Genomic DNA, 17659 nt, shown 5'->3' with positions numbered 1-17659 from the left:
TCATGCCCTCTCTCTCTCTCTCTCTCTTTCTCTCTCAAAATGGATGAATAAAATCTTAAAAAAAAAAAAAAAAAGTCCAGATTAAGCAAATTCATAGAGACAGTGAATTAGTGGTTTCTAGAGCTGAAGGGAGAGAACAGGTCGGCTGCTAATGGGCACAATGTTTTCTTTCTGGGATGATGAAAGTGTTTCAGAATTAGATGGTGGACAGGGTAGTATAGTTTTGTAGGCATAACAAAAATCCTGGAATTGTATACTTTAAAAGGGTGTGTTTTCTGACAATGACTTTTATCTCATTTTTTTAAAAGGTAATATATTTTCATCATTGAAAATTTGGAAACTAAAGGAAAGTGGAAAAATGACAAGTTATAGCCCTGTTACCAACAACAGTCACTGTTATCTGTTGAGTGTCCATCCTTCCAGTTTGCCTTTCATATATTGCTGTTGCAGGAAGAACAGCTTCCCTTTTGATAACGGAGACACAACTATTAAATCTTAAGTATTCACATATTAATATCCATCCATTCTGCCCCTCCCCTTGAAAGTAAAAAAGGGTGGGTCCACGGGAGATCCACTTAGATGATGGAGGGGAATAATGATGGAGATAGAAGTGAAAGAAGCAGAGAGCCATAGCCAGCCCTGTCAGGAGTTTTGCTGCAAGATGCCTGAAAGGTCATGGTAATCACATCCCTCTGTTAATCTTAAGTACCCACGTTTTTTCTTGGCTTTCTAAAAGTCACATTCATGTTTCTTTTAGCTGTGTCACTGTGCTTAGATGGTACTTAGAGTGAAAGAACAAGGAGGCCCAATTCTATTTGACTTGCATGTATTTGCTTATTTTATATAGTTTTCATCAACTGTTTTTTATTTTTTTTTAATTTTTTTTTTAATTTTTGTTTATTTATGATAGTCACAGAGAGACAGAGAGAGAGGCAGAGACACAGGCAGAGGGAGAAGCAGGCTCCATGCACCGGGAGCCCGACGTGGGATTCGATCCCGGGTCTCCAGGATCGCGCCCTGGGCCAAAGGCAGGCGCCAAACCGCTGCGCCACCCAGGGATCCCCATCAACTGTTTTTTAGATTGCTATCCTGCACTTTCCCCATGATAGTGTAACATTAGCACTTCTCCATATGATTGCAAACTCAACATAAACATGACTTTAAATAATTACAATCTTAATAGAGAAGACTTGTTGGACATTCTCTTGATGGGAGGTATAGTGATTAAAATACTTTACAAGCATTATCTAATTTAATCTTTACAACAACACATCCAGGGAGGCAATTATCCCCAGTTTACAGATAAGGAAATAGAAGTTTAGAGAGATTAAGTAATTGGCCCAAGATCAGTTAGCAAGGCCTTAATTATTCCCTCACTTGTCATAGATTTGAGTGGTTTTCATTTTTTTTCTTACTCTTAATAAAGATGTGATAAATATATTTGCTTTTAAAACATTTTCTGTTTATGAAGTCATTTCTTTAGGTGGATATATCAGAAAATATTTTTAAAAATTTCCGAGTGGTTGAGGTTTTTTGTTGCTATTGTTGTTAATAAAACCTTTCCTTTTAACTTTTTCATTTATCTTTTTGTGGTTAGGGAATTTAGTTGATACAACTTCTGCTTTGGGGGATTTTTGTCCTTCTGGTGGGTTAGTCAACCTCTGTAAGTGTGCCAAGAACACTTGAAAAGAAAGTGCACTCTCTTCTCAGGTTTTTTTTTTTTTTTTTTTTATGTGGGATCTGTTCATTTATCACTACTTTTTATGCTATCCAAGGCCTCCACGTGTTGTTTTCCATTTTTGCTTTCTTTTTTTTTTCTAAGATTATTTATTTATTCATGAGAGACAGAGAGAGAGAGGCAGAGACATAGGCAGAGGGAGAAGTAGGCTCCATGCAGGGAACCGGACGTGGGACTCGTCCCGGGTCTCCAGGATCACGCCCTGAGCCAAAGGCAGGCGTTAAACCACTGAGCCACCCAGGGATCCCCACCCGTTTTTGCTTTCTTAATCTGATGTTGATTCTGATTTTTTATCTCATACATGTCAGTTATTTTCATTAGTTTCTCCTTATAGAGGTATGCATTTGGTTTGTGAAGGTTCGTTATTACTGTAATGATTTTATGAATTGCCCTCTTTTTTACCTTCCAAATTATCATTTACAGATAATTTTTCTATGCCATTTTGAAACCAAAATCAAAATAACATTGAAGGCTAGTTTTATATTTTCAGTTGGCTTTGGTTTCCATAGTCCTTTTAAACTGAAATACCCTCTTTTTTTTTTTTTTTTTAAATTTTGAATTATCTCTGGGTGTTTTGTCAAGTATCTTTGAGCAGTTTAATTCCTTAAAGAAATCTGAGTTTTTGCTCCCTGAGTCTTTGATATCTAAAAATAGCTTTATGATCCTTTTACATAAATAACAATTTGACCAAATTCAGAAACTTGTTATTATGTCCTTTTTCTGTGAAGGCTACGTGTTTTTCTCTTGTCTTAAAGTAGTGTATTGGTGAAGTGTGTGGTCATTCATATTATTATTTCTTTATAAAAAAATGTTTTTTGGCCATTAGTCTTAGAGAGGATGTTTTGCTTAGGTGTTTGCAGGATTATTATACAGTTTCTCTGGCATCGATATTTAAACATTTTACTGAAAAATAGAGACATGTATAGTCATCTTCTTACTTTCTCCTTCTCCCCGCCCCATCCTCCTTTTTGTATTGGGACAATTTGGTCTATTCAGCCGTACTTTACTCCCTGAGTTCCCCCCAGAAGCCATAGCATCCAGGGGATTGCGTATCTACTGTCAGCCTCCTCATCATCTTCCATGACATCATTTTCAGATGGCCTTCCTTCTGTCCTTAGAGTTCCTCATGTTTTGCCTGTGCCTCACTACTCCAATTTACTACATCTTCAAGGCTATTTACTGTTGCCAGTATGACTTTTACTTTGGCGATCTTGTTTCTCATGTATACGTGGCCTTTACTTATCTGGTCTTATTGCCTACTTAGAGCTTCATCTGCTGTAAGTTTACACAACTGCGTTATCTTCTTTTGCAGGATCAACTACATGGTTCAGATATTTTTTAAAAACTTTTTTCTTTTGCTATTTCTTATAGCACATCTACTTAACTAGAAGACCTTTCTTCTAAGTCTTTAGCTAAACAGCTTGTCCTTTTCTACATGTCAGGGTTTTTAATAGATCATATGTTAAATGGTCCTCTGTTTACTTCATCCATCTAGAGACAGATTTCTGGTGGCCGAGGGCTGAATTATATCTGATGCTTGCATCTCCAGGGCTCTGTTGGAGACCAGATTGGGGCTCTGTAATGAACCCACCCAGTTCCAGAGTGGATAGGCCACACTCTTCAGTAGTGTACAGGCCCAGGGAACTGTGGAGCTTTGACATAAGAACAATAGTGAGGGGTATCACCGCCAAGATGTACCAGTGGTCAGCCTTAGCGATTGTACTCCTGCCCCATCCCTCGCACATTCACAAGATCCATCACTTCTGTAGCAGCATTGAAATTGAAACCATCTAGTTAGGCAGGCTAGCGGAAGAAAAACAAAATGAGTCTTTCCCCTGCTCAGTGCTGTCTACTTGGCTTGTCTTCAGTAAGGGGTCAGTCCCTGGGATCACTCCTTTCTGAGGACAGCACACCAGGTGCCTTATGGCTTTCCAGGGGCTCCACAGCCCGCTTCTCCCATCTCGGTCCCAAGTCAAGCCAGCTCCCATTACTCCAGACCATAGACATCCTGCTTACCTCCCAGCCCAGCTCTTTTCCCTGTGAACATGGGCAGTCTGCTGGGCTTCAGTGACTTTCTCAGTTGGCTCCATGGAAGTGAATGTGGCAGAAATCTTTCCAGTTCTAATATATGGTTACTCTTTATCCATATTCTGGTACTGTCATGGGGTCTGCTAATTCGTGGAGAATAAGGTTAATTTCAGCGAGACCATGTAGCAGGGAATCCAAGGCATGTAATCTTCCAATGCTGTCCTTCCTTCAAGTCCAACTAATTGGCTCTTGTGATGTCTTTTAGCAGAGATTGAATTCCCTCATTCCAGATTCACTTTCATTTTGATGATAAATCCTTCTCCATAGGGAGTGGGTACGTGTGCCTCCATTTTTCCCTTCTTTCCCAGCCAATTAGTGACCTCACCAAAAGAGTTAGAAATCCCTTGAATGAGGATGTTAAAGTCCAAAAGTTGGTGGGAATTTTATGAGACTCTTATAATGTAAATATTATAAAGATTCATAAATTGGCTCTAGGCACTAGTGCACAATAAATAATCATATTCCCTTTTTTTTTTTTTTTTCCTGAATCAATTTCAGCTGTAAGCTCCTGCCTGCCTATATTGGGACTCCCTCCTGCCCCCTGCCTTATCATTTGGTGGAGGGGCCTGGACCTTGGTCCCTGGTGGTTCCCATGGTTACTGATGCTCTTCCTGATGGGGAGCCACGGCTGGTGTGATGCCATCTGTCAAATACCGCTCTCATGATGGGCCACACAGATGTCCCTCAAGGTGTTCCTCTCACTGACTGCGGGCTTAGCCACATGCTGCTGCTCTCGAGGCCACAGGCTTAGTGATCAGTCACCAGAGATAGCTGAGTGCAAGTTCACTGCCAGATCCAGGTGGAAGGTTTCCTGAGGAAGGTGGAATGGCTGTACTTTTATATCCTGTTGAATAAATATTAATTGAAAACCACATATGGCCAAGGCATTGAAAAGACTTGAGGGTTTAAAGGTGAATTAACAGTCTCTGTTGTCAAAAATGTATAATCTTAGTGAGGTAGAAGAAAATAGATGCATTTAAGCATAATTGTCAATACTACAAATCAAAATTTGGTAAATACCCTAGGAGGTGGTATAAAGGAATGATGTTTTAAGTGCATCTTTTTCCAAAACATAACTTGTGTCTGTCTACTTTGCTCCATCTCTGCTGATTCCTGGTCCAAGCATCCTCCCCTCCCCAACACCCCCCACACCCCCGCCGAGAACCTGGGTGCATCGATTAGGATGCTTCTGCTCCCCACACAGCAGTCTCAGTGGTATCAGTGATGCTTCTAAAAAGCAAATCAGAACTTGTTACTCCTCTGCCTGCAATGTCACAGTGGCTTCTCATTGCATTTAGAATAAAACCCCAGTTCCCTGTTTGGCCTACAAGACTGTGTGTGATGTGACCCCTGCCTCCTTTCTAACCTTCCTGTCTCCAGCTCCTCTGGCACCAGCTTTTTCAGGCCTGCTTCTTTCCCAGCACGTGACTGGACCCTGTTCCTTCTTCAGATATCAAGAAACTTGGGCGTCCTCAAAGAGGTCTCCCTTCCTTGTCTTTCCTGCAGACCTCCCACCCATTATTTTCTCTCATAACCCTTTTGCTTTTCTTCAAGGAAATTCAATCAAGTTTATGACTACATCTACCTGTTTCTCCCCACCTGACTGCGAGGTCCAAGTGAGCAAGAACCACACCTGGCTTGCTTACCACTGTACACCAGTACAGTAGGCCTGGCACTAGGTGCTGAGACTATTATTTCTTTAATTAAAATTGTCTGAGTCCTAAAGATGCAGAACAATTTCAGTGGAAGATCAGGGGGCATGAGAAAGGACATCTGAGCAGAGTGATGAGTCAAGCCACCAAAGGAGACATCACCTGGAAATTTGTAGATAAAAGTCAACCAGTATGTCTAGAATGTAGCACATAGTTTACTTATGGTGGTTTTTAAAACTATCTTGAATTTTTATGCATCTTTTAAGCTAAGATTTTTTTATCTGTTCTTTTTCAACTGGGGCAGCATTTATTAAGAACAATGGATATATAGCAAGTTTATTTCTAATCCTGGCTCACCTCCCCCACTGACATTGAGCTTTTTTTTAAAAAATTGAAAAGTGTGATCTTGCATAGGTCTCCATTATCACAGGGCTCTGGTGAGAATAATGAGTGGATGTTTTAAAAAGTACCTCTGTATGATCTGTATTCCTGGGCTTATATTCACTGTCCTTTCTGTCACTCAGACACTTTTCCTCTCTGTTTTAATCAAAACTCTGAGGTGAAAAAAAATATTGTTGATTGAACAATGAAAGGCAATTTTATCCTGGAGATACATTTCTGTAAACTTCTGATTTAGGGAAGTGCAGCCCAACCCTGATGGTCTCTTCCCAGATCTGGACCCACTCTCCATTCCAGCTGAGATGTTTATATTATGCACAGAGCAGCTCCTGCCTGCCTAGGACTGGTGATTAAGAGCTCAGGATAATGAAATCTGCACAGTCGAAACTTGGCTGTTGGCTATGGTTATTATGCAACTCTTAACATTTCTCTCCTGTTTCTGTCAATATAAAATTCCCAGTTTTTCTTTCTGAGCTCACTCTTCAAATACACTAAAATTTGTTCCACTAGTATTTTTTAACGACCAGGTTAAATTATTTCTTAAAGTTCAGATTACATGCTTTTCTAAAGGACCGGAAAATTTAGCGGCAGTGCAATGCATTGTTCAAACCATCTATGAACAATTGAACGGAACTGAAAGTACCAAGACCTCTCTTTGGGCCTTAGAGTTTTGTCTTTAAGCAGACTGTTCACATGCTTTGATTCAAATAGCAAACGTAACAAGAAACACAACGCAGGGGATGGTTAGAGATGGCATATTCCAGTGGTGGGGCGATTTGAATTAGAAGATGCCTAGTTAAAAAAAAAAAAAAAAGAAGAAGATGCCTAGTAAGATGTCATAGACAAGTGATAAGCCTTCCCTGCCCACCCTTCCTGATATCTGAATTTCCCATAGTAGAGGAGACTTACACACTCACTTGGACTCAAAGAATCTCTGTACTAAAGTGCACCTATCCAGGGGAAACAAGAATATCATGCACTTCCTCAGCCACAGTGCCTCACAATTACTGAATTATGGAGACAAGACTCTGATGGTCATCTAGCCATAGTGTGATTGAGCCATAGTGGCTGTGCCTGACACTTCCTAAGAGCCTGTATCTTCAGAGAGGAACAGGACATCAGGAAGGCCATCATCTCAAGGACTGAAGGTGGGAAGAGAGTACCACCCTGGGAAGAGAAATGATTTGAACAGGAGACCAGGGCAGCTAGGCTCACATTTGGCTATGTCACTATTTGGCTTATGACTGTCCCTAGAAGAGAGTCACAAATAAATTGGGGACCTGTGGACCTGAGTGAATAGTCAAAAAAAGCTTTACAGAAGCAGGGCATGGTATGTGTTTATATTCCAAGCACTTTGGCACATAGTAGTACCTCAGAAATACGTGATGATTCATTAAGGGCATGAGATGGCCACTTTGAAGGTATAGCCACAGGAAAAACAAAAATTTCACAAACCACCATTCTATAGTTTGCTAATATAGAAAAAAATTGAGTCTATATGGGTATTTCTGATTGTGATTGATCCTACTAGAACCATTTATGAAACAAAGGAGGAAGTAAGTAAATAGTCTTTGTGGAGGCAGGGCAAATAGGAAGACTTTTTTGGAGGAGGTAAGATCTGAATAAGGTTTTAAGCAATGAACAGAATTTGCCAGGCAGACAAGGAATGGTAGAGACTTGGCTGGGGAATAGTCTGTGTAAAGGCACTGAGGTAGCAAACAACATTTAGAATTTAGGAGGCCTTTTTGTGTGGCAAAAGCATGCTGTTGCTGTTGTAAAAAGTTACCGAAAATTTGGGGTGCCTGAATGGCTCAGTCTTAAGCATCTGACTCTTCATTTCGGCTCAGGTCACAATCTCAGGGTTATGAGATCAAGCCCCACTTCCAGCCTGAGTCGGGCTCTGCTCTCAGCGAGCAGTCTGCTTGGGATTCTTTTCCTTCCCTTCCCTCCTCCCCCTGATTGTGCCCATGCGCCCGCACTCTCTCTCTCTCTCTTTCTCTCTGTAAAATAAATAAATAAAACCTTTCTTAAAAATTACCAAAAATTTTGTAGCTTAAAGCAAATAATCTTATAGTTCTGTTGGTTAAAAGTCTAAAATGAGCTTCATTGGACTAAAATGAAGAGATTGGTAGGCTGCATTCCTTCTGGAGGCTCTAGGAGAAAATATGTCTTCTTTCCTTTTCCAATGCCTAGAGGTCACTTGCATTCCTTGGTTCATGGCCCTTGCCTTCACCTTCAAAAGCCAGCAGTGTAGCATCTTCATATATTTCTCACACTCTGATCTTTACCTCTTTCTTCCACGTGAAAGAACCCGAGTGATTGCATTGGACCTACCCACACAATCCAGAATGACCTCCTTATACAAAAGTCAGCCAATTAGCAGCTTAATTTCATCTGCTACTCTATTTCCTCCATGTCATGTAACAGAACATATTTGCAGATCCCAAAGACTAGGACATGAACATCTTTGAGGGACATTATTTTGCCTACCACACACACAATAAAGGTGTGGAAGATGATGGTGAGGAGAAAGTTGGCATGATCCATCAACCCTAGGTAGGAAAGATCATCCACCCAAAAGGGACCTATAATCTGATATTTTTTAAAAAATAGGAGGAGTCAAGGTTTGGTGATTTTTCCCATTTTTCCCATTTTTCCCCTATAGTGGATGTGTTTCCGTTAATTACTGATGCATAACAAATCATCCCAAAACTTGGTGGTTTAAAACAATAATCATAAATTTGGAGATTGGCTAGGGGATTCCTCACCTGGGCTCACTCAAAAAGCTTCATTCAGCTGGAGAGTTGTCTGGGCTAGAGGATTCAAGTAGCCCACTATATGGCATGTGGTGAAGCCATAGGCAAGGCGACCTCAATTATTCTCACTGTGAATTCCATTCCTCTGCTAGGCTGGGCCAGCTTCCTTACATGACAGCCTCAGGATAGCATTCCAATAGCGTGAGGGTGGAGCTGCAGGGCTTCTGGAAGCCCCGACTCTGGAACTCACACAACATCACCACCACATTCTTTGGGATTGGGCCACACAGTCACAAGGCTAGCTCAAATTCAAGATGAAGGGAAATAGATTCCATCTCCTGATGAGAGTTGCTGTCGTGACAGGCTGTGAAGATACAGGAGTTTTTACTTTGAGAGAAGGATTTTGAAACACACGATTTCCAAGGTAAAATGTTTCTGGCTGACAGAATCCAGCACGTGACCAAAAGTATGCAGGGCTCAAGTAGTGTGTGGGGAAGGTCATTGGTGCCAAAGAGGTGGAGGGTCTGTGAGGCTAAAGTGTCAGATGCATCCATCACCCTGTGGACACAGCAGGAAGGCTGACTTGGTGGTGACAGGGAGCAGGGACCTGAAGTCCAGAAGATGACAGTAATCGTGGCATGGGCATGTGGGGTGATTGGACAACCACAGTCTCTAAGCAGCCGTTGGATGGTGGCCCCAGCCCCCAGGGGTCAGCCACCCTACGCCACTCACCAAGTCCTCACTTCCCAACCACACCCCCACATTGTCCTGTTCACTTTGCCAGTCTTAAATAAATGTCCCACTTCTGACGTCCAGAATGTGCTGATACATTCTTCAGCACTTAATGGTCAGCATCCATGTCCTGAGGATTCAGTGAATGTATGAAATGATGTTCATGTCAGTTTTGAGTAAGATTACAAGTTGCCATAGTAACAGGTTACCAATGTCAGTCCTTTCTGACTTTTTCTTTTATTATTTTCTTTGTCTCCTCAGATAGATACCTAAAGACAAATGCGTATCCACCATAGTGGTGAAATTTAGTAACAGTGTTAAATGAATAATATTTATTGCTCTCATTCTAGGTAAATAAAAATCAGAAACCAAATAATCATTAAGCAGATGGTCCTCAGAGCTCATTCAACCATAAGAGTGCTAGATATGAATAAATTAGAGCCCATAACAAGTAAAGAAGGACAAAATTGCATACTTTTATAATTATCGTAATTTCATGTTTGTTTATGTGTAGCAGATAATCAGTTCACAATATACGTGTAGATGTATTTTTAGATTACCACAGAATAAAATCTCTACCCCAAAGTTGAGATTTTTCAGCTTTTGGAAATCCAGAAAACCCTTCCTGGAACTTCCATCTCTCAAGTGGGTGAACTGGGCTACGAGTGTTGAATTCAGCCCTGCCTTTTATTTCCCTTACTTGTCGTCCTTTTTCTGCAAGGCTCAGCACCTTTGGCAGCCACTTCGGTTTTGAGCCGATTGCTAAAGATTAGAGGATCCACGGATGTTATTCTCATCTTTGACACACAAATTCTTTTTAGGACTACTCATGAGATGTGTCTATAAATAAGTAATGATATTTTTGTAATCATAGTCTTCATATCAAACCGAAGGCTTTTATCCCCTTCAAAGTAGTCTTCTGTGAAAGCTACACAGCTATGCCACCGTTGCTGCCATGATTTAAATTATTTGGGGGATTCCTTTTGGGAGGCTGCTTTCCAAGGTAGGTTGCAAGCCAACAAGAAAACCAACCATACATTTTTTTGTGTGTCTTTTTCCAAACATGCCCTCAAGTTTTAAGGACTGGCTCCCTATGACTTTTATCTACCTAAAAAGATAAAATTTGCTTCCAAAAGAGAAGGGTTTTCAGGGGATCCCTGGGTGGCTCAGCGGTTTAGAGCCTGCCTTCGGGCCAGGGCATGATCCTGGAGTCCCGGGATCGAGTCCCACATCAGGCTCCCTGTATGGAGCCTGCTTCTCCCTCTGCCTGTGTCTCTGCCTCTCTCTCTGTGTGTGTCTCTTGTGAATAAACAAATAAAATCTTAAAAAAAAAAAAACAAATAAAAAAAAAGAGAAGGGTTTTCCACCACTTAGGACAATCAAAATACTCCACCTCCAGAGTTGTGGGGCTGTAAACAGATCCTGTTTTTCTGACACAGGGTACCCCATAGTAGTATCACCAAAAACATATCAAGTTTCTTATCAATAACAAGTGTTACCATGTTTATTCTAGAACCGAGAAATACCCTAGAAAAAATATTTTTAACCTACCTTCCCAACTGCATTGTCATTTAGCTAACAACGTCCAACTCCCACCTAGAACTTTTAATGCCTTCTTTGCATAATATCAGCTATGCTCCATCTTGTACTAAACATTCTTTGTTTTTCAATGAATTACTCTTTAATTGCTCTACTAAAAATGTATCCTTTCTTAATAGATGTCTGTGGTTATTAGGTTTATGATTTTGAATCTAATTCTGGTCTTTCACCTGAACTCATTTTTGTTGTCAATTCAAAGTGTTGGCCTTCACCCTCATGATTAGCATCTTTGGGGTCATCCTTATGTCAGGTACATCAGTTCACCTAGCCCTCACTACTTGAGGAGACTGGTACTAGAGTTCCCATTTAACAGATGAGGAAGCTGAGGCTAAATATGCAAATATCTTGCCCAATGGCAAAGGGCTGGAAAATGGGGAGACCAGGATTCAAACCCACATCCCCTGTAAGGCAGGGATTTCTCAACCTCAGCGCTATGACATTTGGGGCCAGATTATTCTTTGTCATGGAGGCTGTCCCTTGTACTGTAGTGTGTTTCAAAGCATCTCTGGCCTCTGCCCACTAGAAGCCAGTAGCACTCCTCCAACCCCATTGTGACAACCAGACTTTGCTAAATGTTCTCTGGCAGATATTTAAGGACCACTGATCTAATGCCAAAGTCAGGCTTAATTCCACATTATATGATGAAATCAGGAACTAGTAAACCACAGGCCAGATTTTGAAGAGATCAATTTGAGGAATCATCTCACTTCACCTGGATGATCATCAGAATTGAAGGTTTTTTTCTTAAGCCTCTTTCTCCACCCAGCACCTTCAGAGTCTGCATTTGCTAGGTGGGGAACAGGTATCTATTTTAAGCCTCTCTGCAGCATTCGAACCACAGACCAGATCCTAACCTCACCACACATCTGTTCTTTGAATCATTTCACTCAATTCTTGCCAAATAGTCTCTAGCCTCAGGTTTAACACCTCCTGTGATGGTGTTACAGGAGACAATCTCATGTTCAGGTGGTCCTAACTGGGAAAAGGCACTCATTCTATTTAATAATCTTCTTTCTGTCTCTCTCTATATACTCTTTAATCTCATATTATCCAAACTATCAGTTTTCTCAAATCAGGTGATTTAAACACTTTCTGAATCCCAGTTATGTATTAAGCCCTACTCTGGACAGTTTCTTGACCATTATGGCCATTAAAATCACTATCAACTTGTTAAAAGTGACCATCCAGGGGTGCCTGGGTAGCTCAGTCAGTTAAGCTTCTGACTCTTGATGTCAGCTCAGGTCATGATCTCAGGGTCCTGAAATCAAGTCCCCCATTGGGCTCCACACTCAGCAGGGAGTCTGCTTCTCTCCCTCTGCCCCTCCCCTGCTCACACACAAGCTCTTTGTTTCTCTCTAAAATAATAAATAAATCTCTTAGAAAACTGACCATCTAACCCGTTTTCTTCGTTTAACAATATACTTCCTTGAAATAGCAATTATAATTCATTAAAATCTTAAAAGTCTTACATGGTTGGTCACCCATCCAGCTGCTGCGGGGAAGCACTCTGCTTTGCATTTCTGGAGGTCACTGCCGTTGGGTGGGGTCAGGGAAGGGGGGGCAGACCGTACTGGCAGCAGCTTTCTCTCTTCCTTTTGACCCTTCATTCAAACCCTCTTAAACCTTTTTTGATGGTTTCAGGAGGATTCCAAACTAGCTTTCCCATCCCAGTAAAATCATTCTTTGCCATATGCTCCAGACTTCTTGATGAAAACACAGAGAGAAAGGGAATTCAAAAATATATTGCTTTATGGTGCCCCACTTGAGGATACTGTTTTTATGAATTTGTTTAATAAAAATAGATGAAGAAATATAAATTTTATGAATGTATCAAAATTCAGTTTTACAGTTTACTCTTCTTTAAAGCCAAGTAATCCTTTCTGCTTGCACTTTGGATCCTCCTCTAAGTCACCATGATAGCGTAGAACCTACAGTAAACTGCTTTTCAATGGGAGATACTGAGTCAGTGGAAGACTGTGATGGTGTGGATGCTAATATTGTCAGGGACGCTAATATTGCTTACGCCCCAATGTCTAAGTTAAACCTGCAGTTGACCAGTCTCTTTAGTGGGTCAACACGAGTAGCTAGTGAGCTCTAAATGTGTGCCAGCAGTCCTGACTTGCCTGGATGGATTTTCAGTAGGCAGGTTGTGTTTAGAGAAAACCAAGGAGAAAATAACATGTTAACCGGAATAAACCGTTTGGGGTCAAAATAACAGTCCGGCGATGTTTTTGTACTTGTGTGAGGCATAAATAGAAAACTTGACTTTGAATTAGGTTTCGTATGAACTTCCAAACTTCTTGCTTATGCTTGGGTACCTGCAAAGAAGAGCCTGGACCCCTCCCGTCCTTGATTGCTCTGTCGCTCTCTTCTTACAGAGTTTTATAAATGGACACTGACATGGACTACGAAAGACCGAACGTTGAAACCATCAAGTGTGTGGTCGTGGGAGACAACGCCGTGGGGAAGACACGCTTGATCTGTGCCAGAGCGTGTAATACGACGCTAACGCAGTATCAGCTGCTGGCTACCCATGTGCCTACCGTGTGGGCGATTGACCAGTACCGAGTGTGCCAGGAGGTAAGATGGGCTGAGTTTCACTTCCAAGGGCACATCACTGCTATTGCCAGTCTGATTTCAAAAGGGGGTAGGGGTGATTTGTGCACACAAAATGAAGCTGGTGTTTTCACTGCCACAAGAGAAAACAAAAGCAAAATGCACACTTGGGAGGAGGGGTGCAGTGTCCTGAATGAGGAGGGTTTGAGTCATGTGATTCCGGGAAGAGAATTAGGACTTAGCTCAAGTCCTGTTAGAGGGAAGGAGAAAACTAAATGCATGTGGAACAAGTGGGGTTGAAGGTGCTGAGTGTCTTTTTCCTGAGGAGCCTCTGAATGTCACTGAGCAGGAATGCCCTGTCTCTCCTGCAGGTCCTGGAGCGTTCCCGGGATGTTGTTGATGAAGTGAGCGTCTCTCTCAGGCTTTGGGACACTTTTGGAGATCATCACAAAGACAGGCGTTTTGCATATGGCAGGTAAACCAAGACCAGTTCAGTGCAGTTAAGCTTGAGTACAATTTCCTTTCCAAAACCGGCAGCTGCTTCATAATCAACGAAAGAAAGTCCCATCATATGGCCTTGAAACGTGTTGGTTTCTGCAGCTGCGTTTAAGAAAAAAAGGGGAAATAATGGTATTTTCTGATGTCAAAAAAAGCAGTCTGCCTTGACACTAGGTCCCTCCCAGGAAGTCCCTCCTTTAAAACAATGACTGTTAGTTAACTTGGGAAGATTTTGGAGAATTCTGGTGTGCTCTCTAGCCCTGGGCTGCTTTGATTGCTGTTTTCCTGAATGGTACTTTATTTACGTTTTGCTAGAATGTTTTAAGTTATTTTAGCACTTGCCCACTCCACTTCAGAAGGTCTCTTTGGTCTTTTCATGACCATATTAGCAGAGTATGATGTTATTTGCTTTGGGCTTTGTTATCTGAAAAGTCTATTATTTTTATTTGAAGTTCGTTTTTAAAAAGAAAGAAAAATATCTCTGAAATCCTTCATGAGGCACATTTCCAAAATGAACCAAAGTGCTAATGTCTATTTTACATGAAAAGTCAACTAAAAACCCAGAAGAAGGAAAAATCCGGTGAAATCCCTGTAGTAAATCTAGAAGGATATGATTAGGAACATGTCAAAGTGCCTTAAAATATTTAGCAACTTCTTTTTGTCACCGTAACTTAAGATCTCTTTTGGTGAATGTATTATAAGCTATCAAAATCCAGATAAGGAGGAGATGTTCTTACCCCTTAATTGTAAATGAACACATTTCATCTTAAGTTTAGATTTAGATGTCGTGGATAAGTTGCCCCCTGTTAACATCGAATGTCATGCTGCCTCACAGGATTGGATTAGATACTCCCATCCCATGAGTTCCTCCTCCATACTGAGATAAGCATTTCTAAAGGTACCTCTCTTTCTTCAAGGTGGTAGCTCTCTGAGGGCTCTGAATGGACTTTTATTTGGCATTTGTCCACATGGTCTAAAATACTGCATAAACTTGAGGAAAGGGTTTGTCCCATTCCTGAGAAGTTATTCACTGAAAGAATCTGCCATTTAGACCAGTTTGTTCATGGGGACTCAGAGAGAGGCATATGACAAGTAAACATTGCTTTTAATGTCCCCTTGGTAATGAGGATTTTGAGGCTAATTAATATACAGCGTTGTAGATATCTTTCTTCTCCTCGAACTTCCTGTTTTATCATTTCTTTTCTTTCTGTGGTGTCCTTGATTCTTCTGTTTGATGCCATTTTTATTTTTTTCTTTTACCCTATTATTCCACATTTACCCAAAATTGTGATAAAGTACCATGTATGTAAGTACCATGCAGTCGGATTTGTAACATCTACGGTTGTAAGAAAGCGTCATAAAATGATGACTTCAAGCAAAGTAAGGATGGATGCAATAGATTTCTGTGGACATTTTGTATCCTCACTTTTAAAAAGCTCTCTGAAAACAATGGACCTGGTGGTGAACTTACTTAGGTGTTTGGGTTTAACAGCTGCGGACTGTGTAACCAGCTCAGAGGCTTGTTGCCACTTGAATTTTATGCAGTTAAGAGAACGAGTTTTCACTTGGCCCCATAATGTAACTCTTATCTTTTGGTTATATAAGGGCTGCTCCATTGTTTGAGATTCCTGCTTGGGACTGATTTCATGGCACGATGGCCTGCATAGATCTCACGTTGACAGGCACCTCCACTAGGCCTCGTCCAGCCAGCTCCCTGATGTATCTGGAGTCATTTTACAACGTGGCATGCCTGTGTTTGTTCACTCCCAACAAAAATAAGCTGCTCGTTCATGCGACTCCATCAGTTCAACTTGCATTGTTCTACTCTCCTGTCTGTGGTGTTTGGTTCTATCAGCTCTAACCTGTTCCCCTTTTGATGGAAACAGGATGCGTTTTTCAAGCCAAGTTCGATTCTCCTTGTGACACAGAGGGGCTTCAGGAAACACTCCTGTGTTTCTGGTTGAGCTCTCCATGGCCCTCAGTTTCTGTGCTTGTTTGTACCTTGTGTTTCCTCTGTCTTCTCTGGTTCTCCACAGCCTGCAGGCGTCCTGCCACAGACCCCACCACGGGTCAAGAACAGAAACCAGAGCCGTTCTCTCTAAGCCTCCAGCATCTTTCTGTAACACTAAATATGTAATTACACACTGATGTAGCACCAAGAAATTACATTTTGTAGAAGAGTCTGATCATAAAAGGAGTTCCTTTTACTTGGTATAGCGTGCTGGCCACTGTATTTCACTGCTTTGCAAGTGCTGGTTAACTTCTTTGTGACTTCCATTTTTAGCTTTGTACCATTCGTGAAGGAAAAAAATCCTAATTACATTTTTGACAATCAGTTTGGTTTGCAAACCTGCTTTTTGATGAATGTTTTTACTGCGTTTGATGTGAATGACAAGTCAGTAGGACATGGTATATTACTTAGACCTGGAAATGTAGGAAATGTATTTGGAATCTCTTTAAAATAATTCCTTTGATTCTTGCGATGAGAGTGATCGAAACCAGAGTCCTAGGAAGATGCCTAAGACCTTGTCTTCAGCGTCCTCTGCTTCTTAGCACCAGGGTAGTTACTAAGGTGTCCCCTCAAACATCCTCTGGAATGGACAGGCTCTACTTGGCAGCATGGATCCTGTGGGCCAACATGGTGTTGGTCTGCCTACCTGAATTTGTAACTATCCTAGCATGATATAACTATAAGCCGAAGGGCATTATTTTTTTCAACCCATTTTTTTAGCCAACCAGAATAACAGCTCCAATTTATCAAAGGCTTACATGTGCCAGTCAAAATATTAGGTGCTTTGCCAACATTATTTCAGTTAATCCTTTCAGGAACCCTAGAAGGCAGAGATTATCTCCAGCTACAGCTGAGGACAGAGTTGAGTTCTTTTACTACCATAACTTCTCCAAGAGTGAGTTTCAGAGGCAGAGTCAAACCCACCTCTGCCTGACTCCTGGCTCCCACCCGTTCTTTGTGCCAAGCTCTCTCAACCTCACTTTACACAGAGGCAGCTGGAACCCACCCCCGCATCGATGAGCCGGGTGTCTCTTTGCTCTTCCGTATTTGTGCAAAGGCTTAAAAGAGATCTCACAAGGTCACCTGGTTGACCCCTTTGCTTCAGGAAGGGAAATCATCCATCCAAGGAAAAACATTGAGCATAGGAGTCCTTCTATTATTCAGTGGAGAGAAGAGGTAGCAGAGCAGTGTGAGCATCCTAACACTTAACACATCTGGCATCTGTCAAACCCTCTCTTGCCTGGAGTGAATGACTCCAATTCCTTCTAGCCTTTCTTCCCACCACCTACTTTCTGTCCACTTTGGATGAACTCTTTGAAGCTCTTTTCTGGGTCTTTTAAAATATCAAGAACAAAACTGTACCTAGTAACCGTGACTGTGATTAACTGCTCTTTTTTGGCAAGAAGACTGCCTCTTTTTAAAGGGCTATGGCTCCAGATATTTTTCCCCAGGGCCATTATAAGAATGAAATGTTCGAGGCTACATACCTGGCACGAAGAATGCAGACAGAGAGGATGGGCTCTGCTTCCCACAGGACATCTGGGCCCTCTGCCCCTCTCCTATAGTCACACCACACATAAATAACTACAAATTTCGTTGATTCCTTGAAAACCTCCACCGTTGATCTGTC

The 17659-nt window shown here is 41.5% G+C and overlaps 1 protein-coding gene across 34 annotated transcripts in view; it reads left to right on the top strand.

The window, feature by feature from the left end:
• Positions 1-17659, top strand: part of RHOBTB1 (Rho related BTB domain containing 1) — a 118897-nt gene that overhangs the window by 66861 nt on the left and 34377 nt on the right. For all 34 annotated transcript variants that reach the window (XM_026013506.2, XM_072756104.1, XM_072756111.1 and 31 more), the window contains 2 exons: positions 13343-13544; positions 13892-13995. In XM_026013506.2, the coding sequence (XP_025869291.1) occupies positions 13353-13544; positions 13892-13995 (296 nt within the window). In that variant the 5' untranslated portion in view covers positions 13343-13352. The remainder of the gene's footprint in view (positions 1-13342; positions 13545-13891; positions 13996-17659) is intronic.

Source organism: Vulpes vulpes, chromosome 4 (genome assembly GCF_048418805.1).
Source record: "Vulpes vulpes isolate BD-2025 chromosome 4, VulVul3, whole genome shotgun sequence".
In the NCBI taxonomy this organism is placed as follows: Eukaryota; Metazoa; Chordata; class Mammalia; order Carnivora; family Canidae; genus Vulpes; species Vulpes vulpes.
This window is presented reverse-complemented; position numbering and strand designations above follow the sequence as displayed.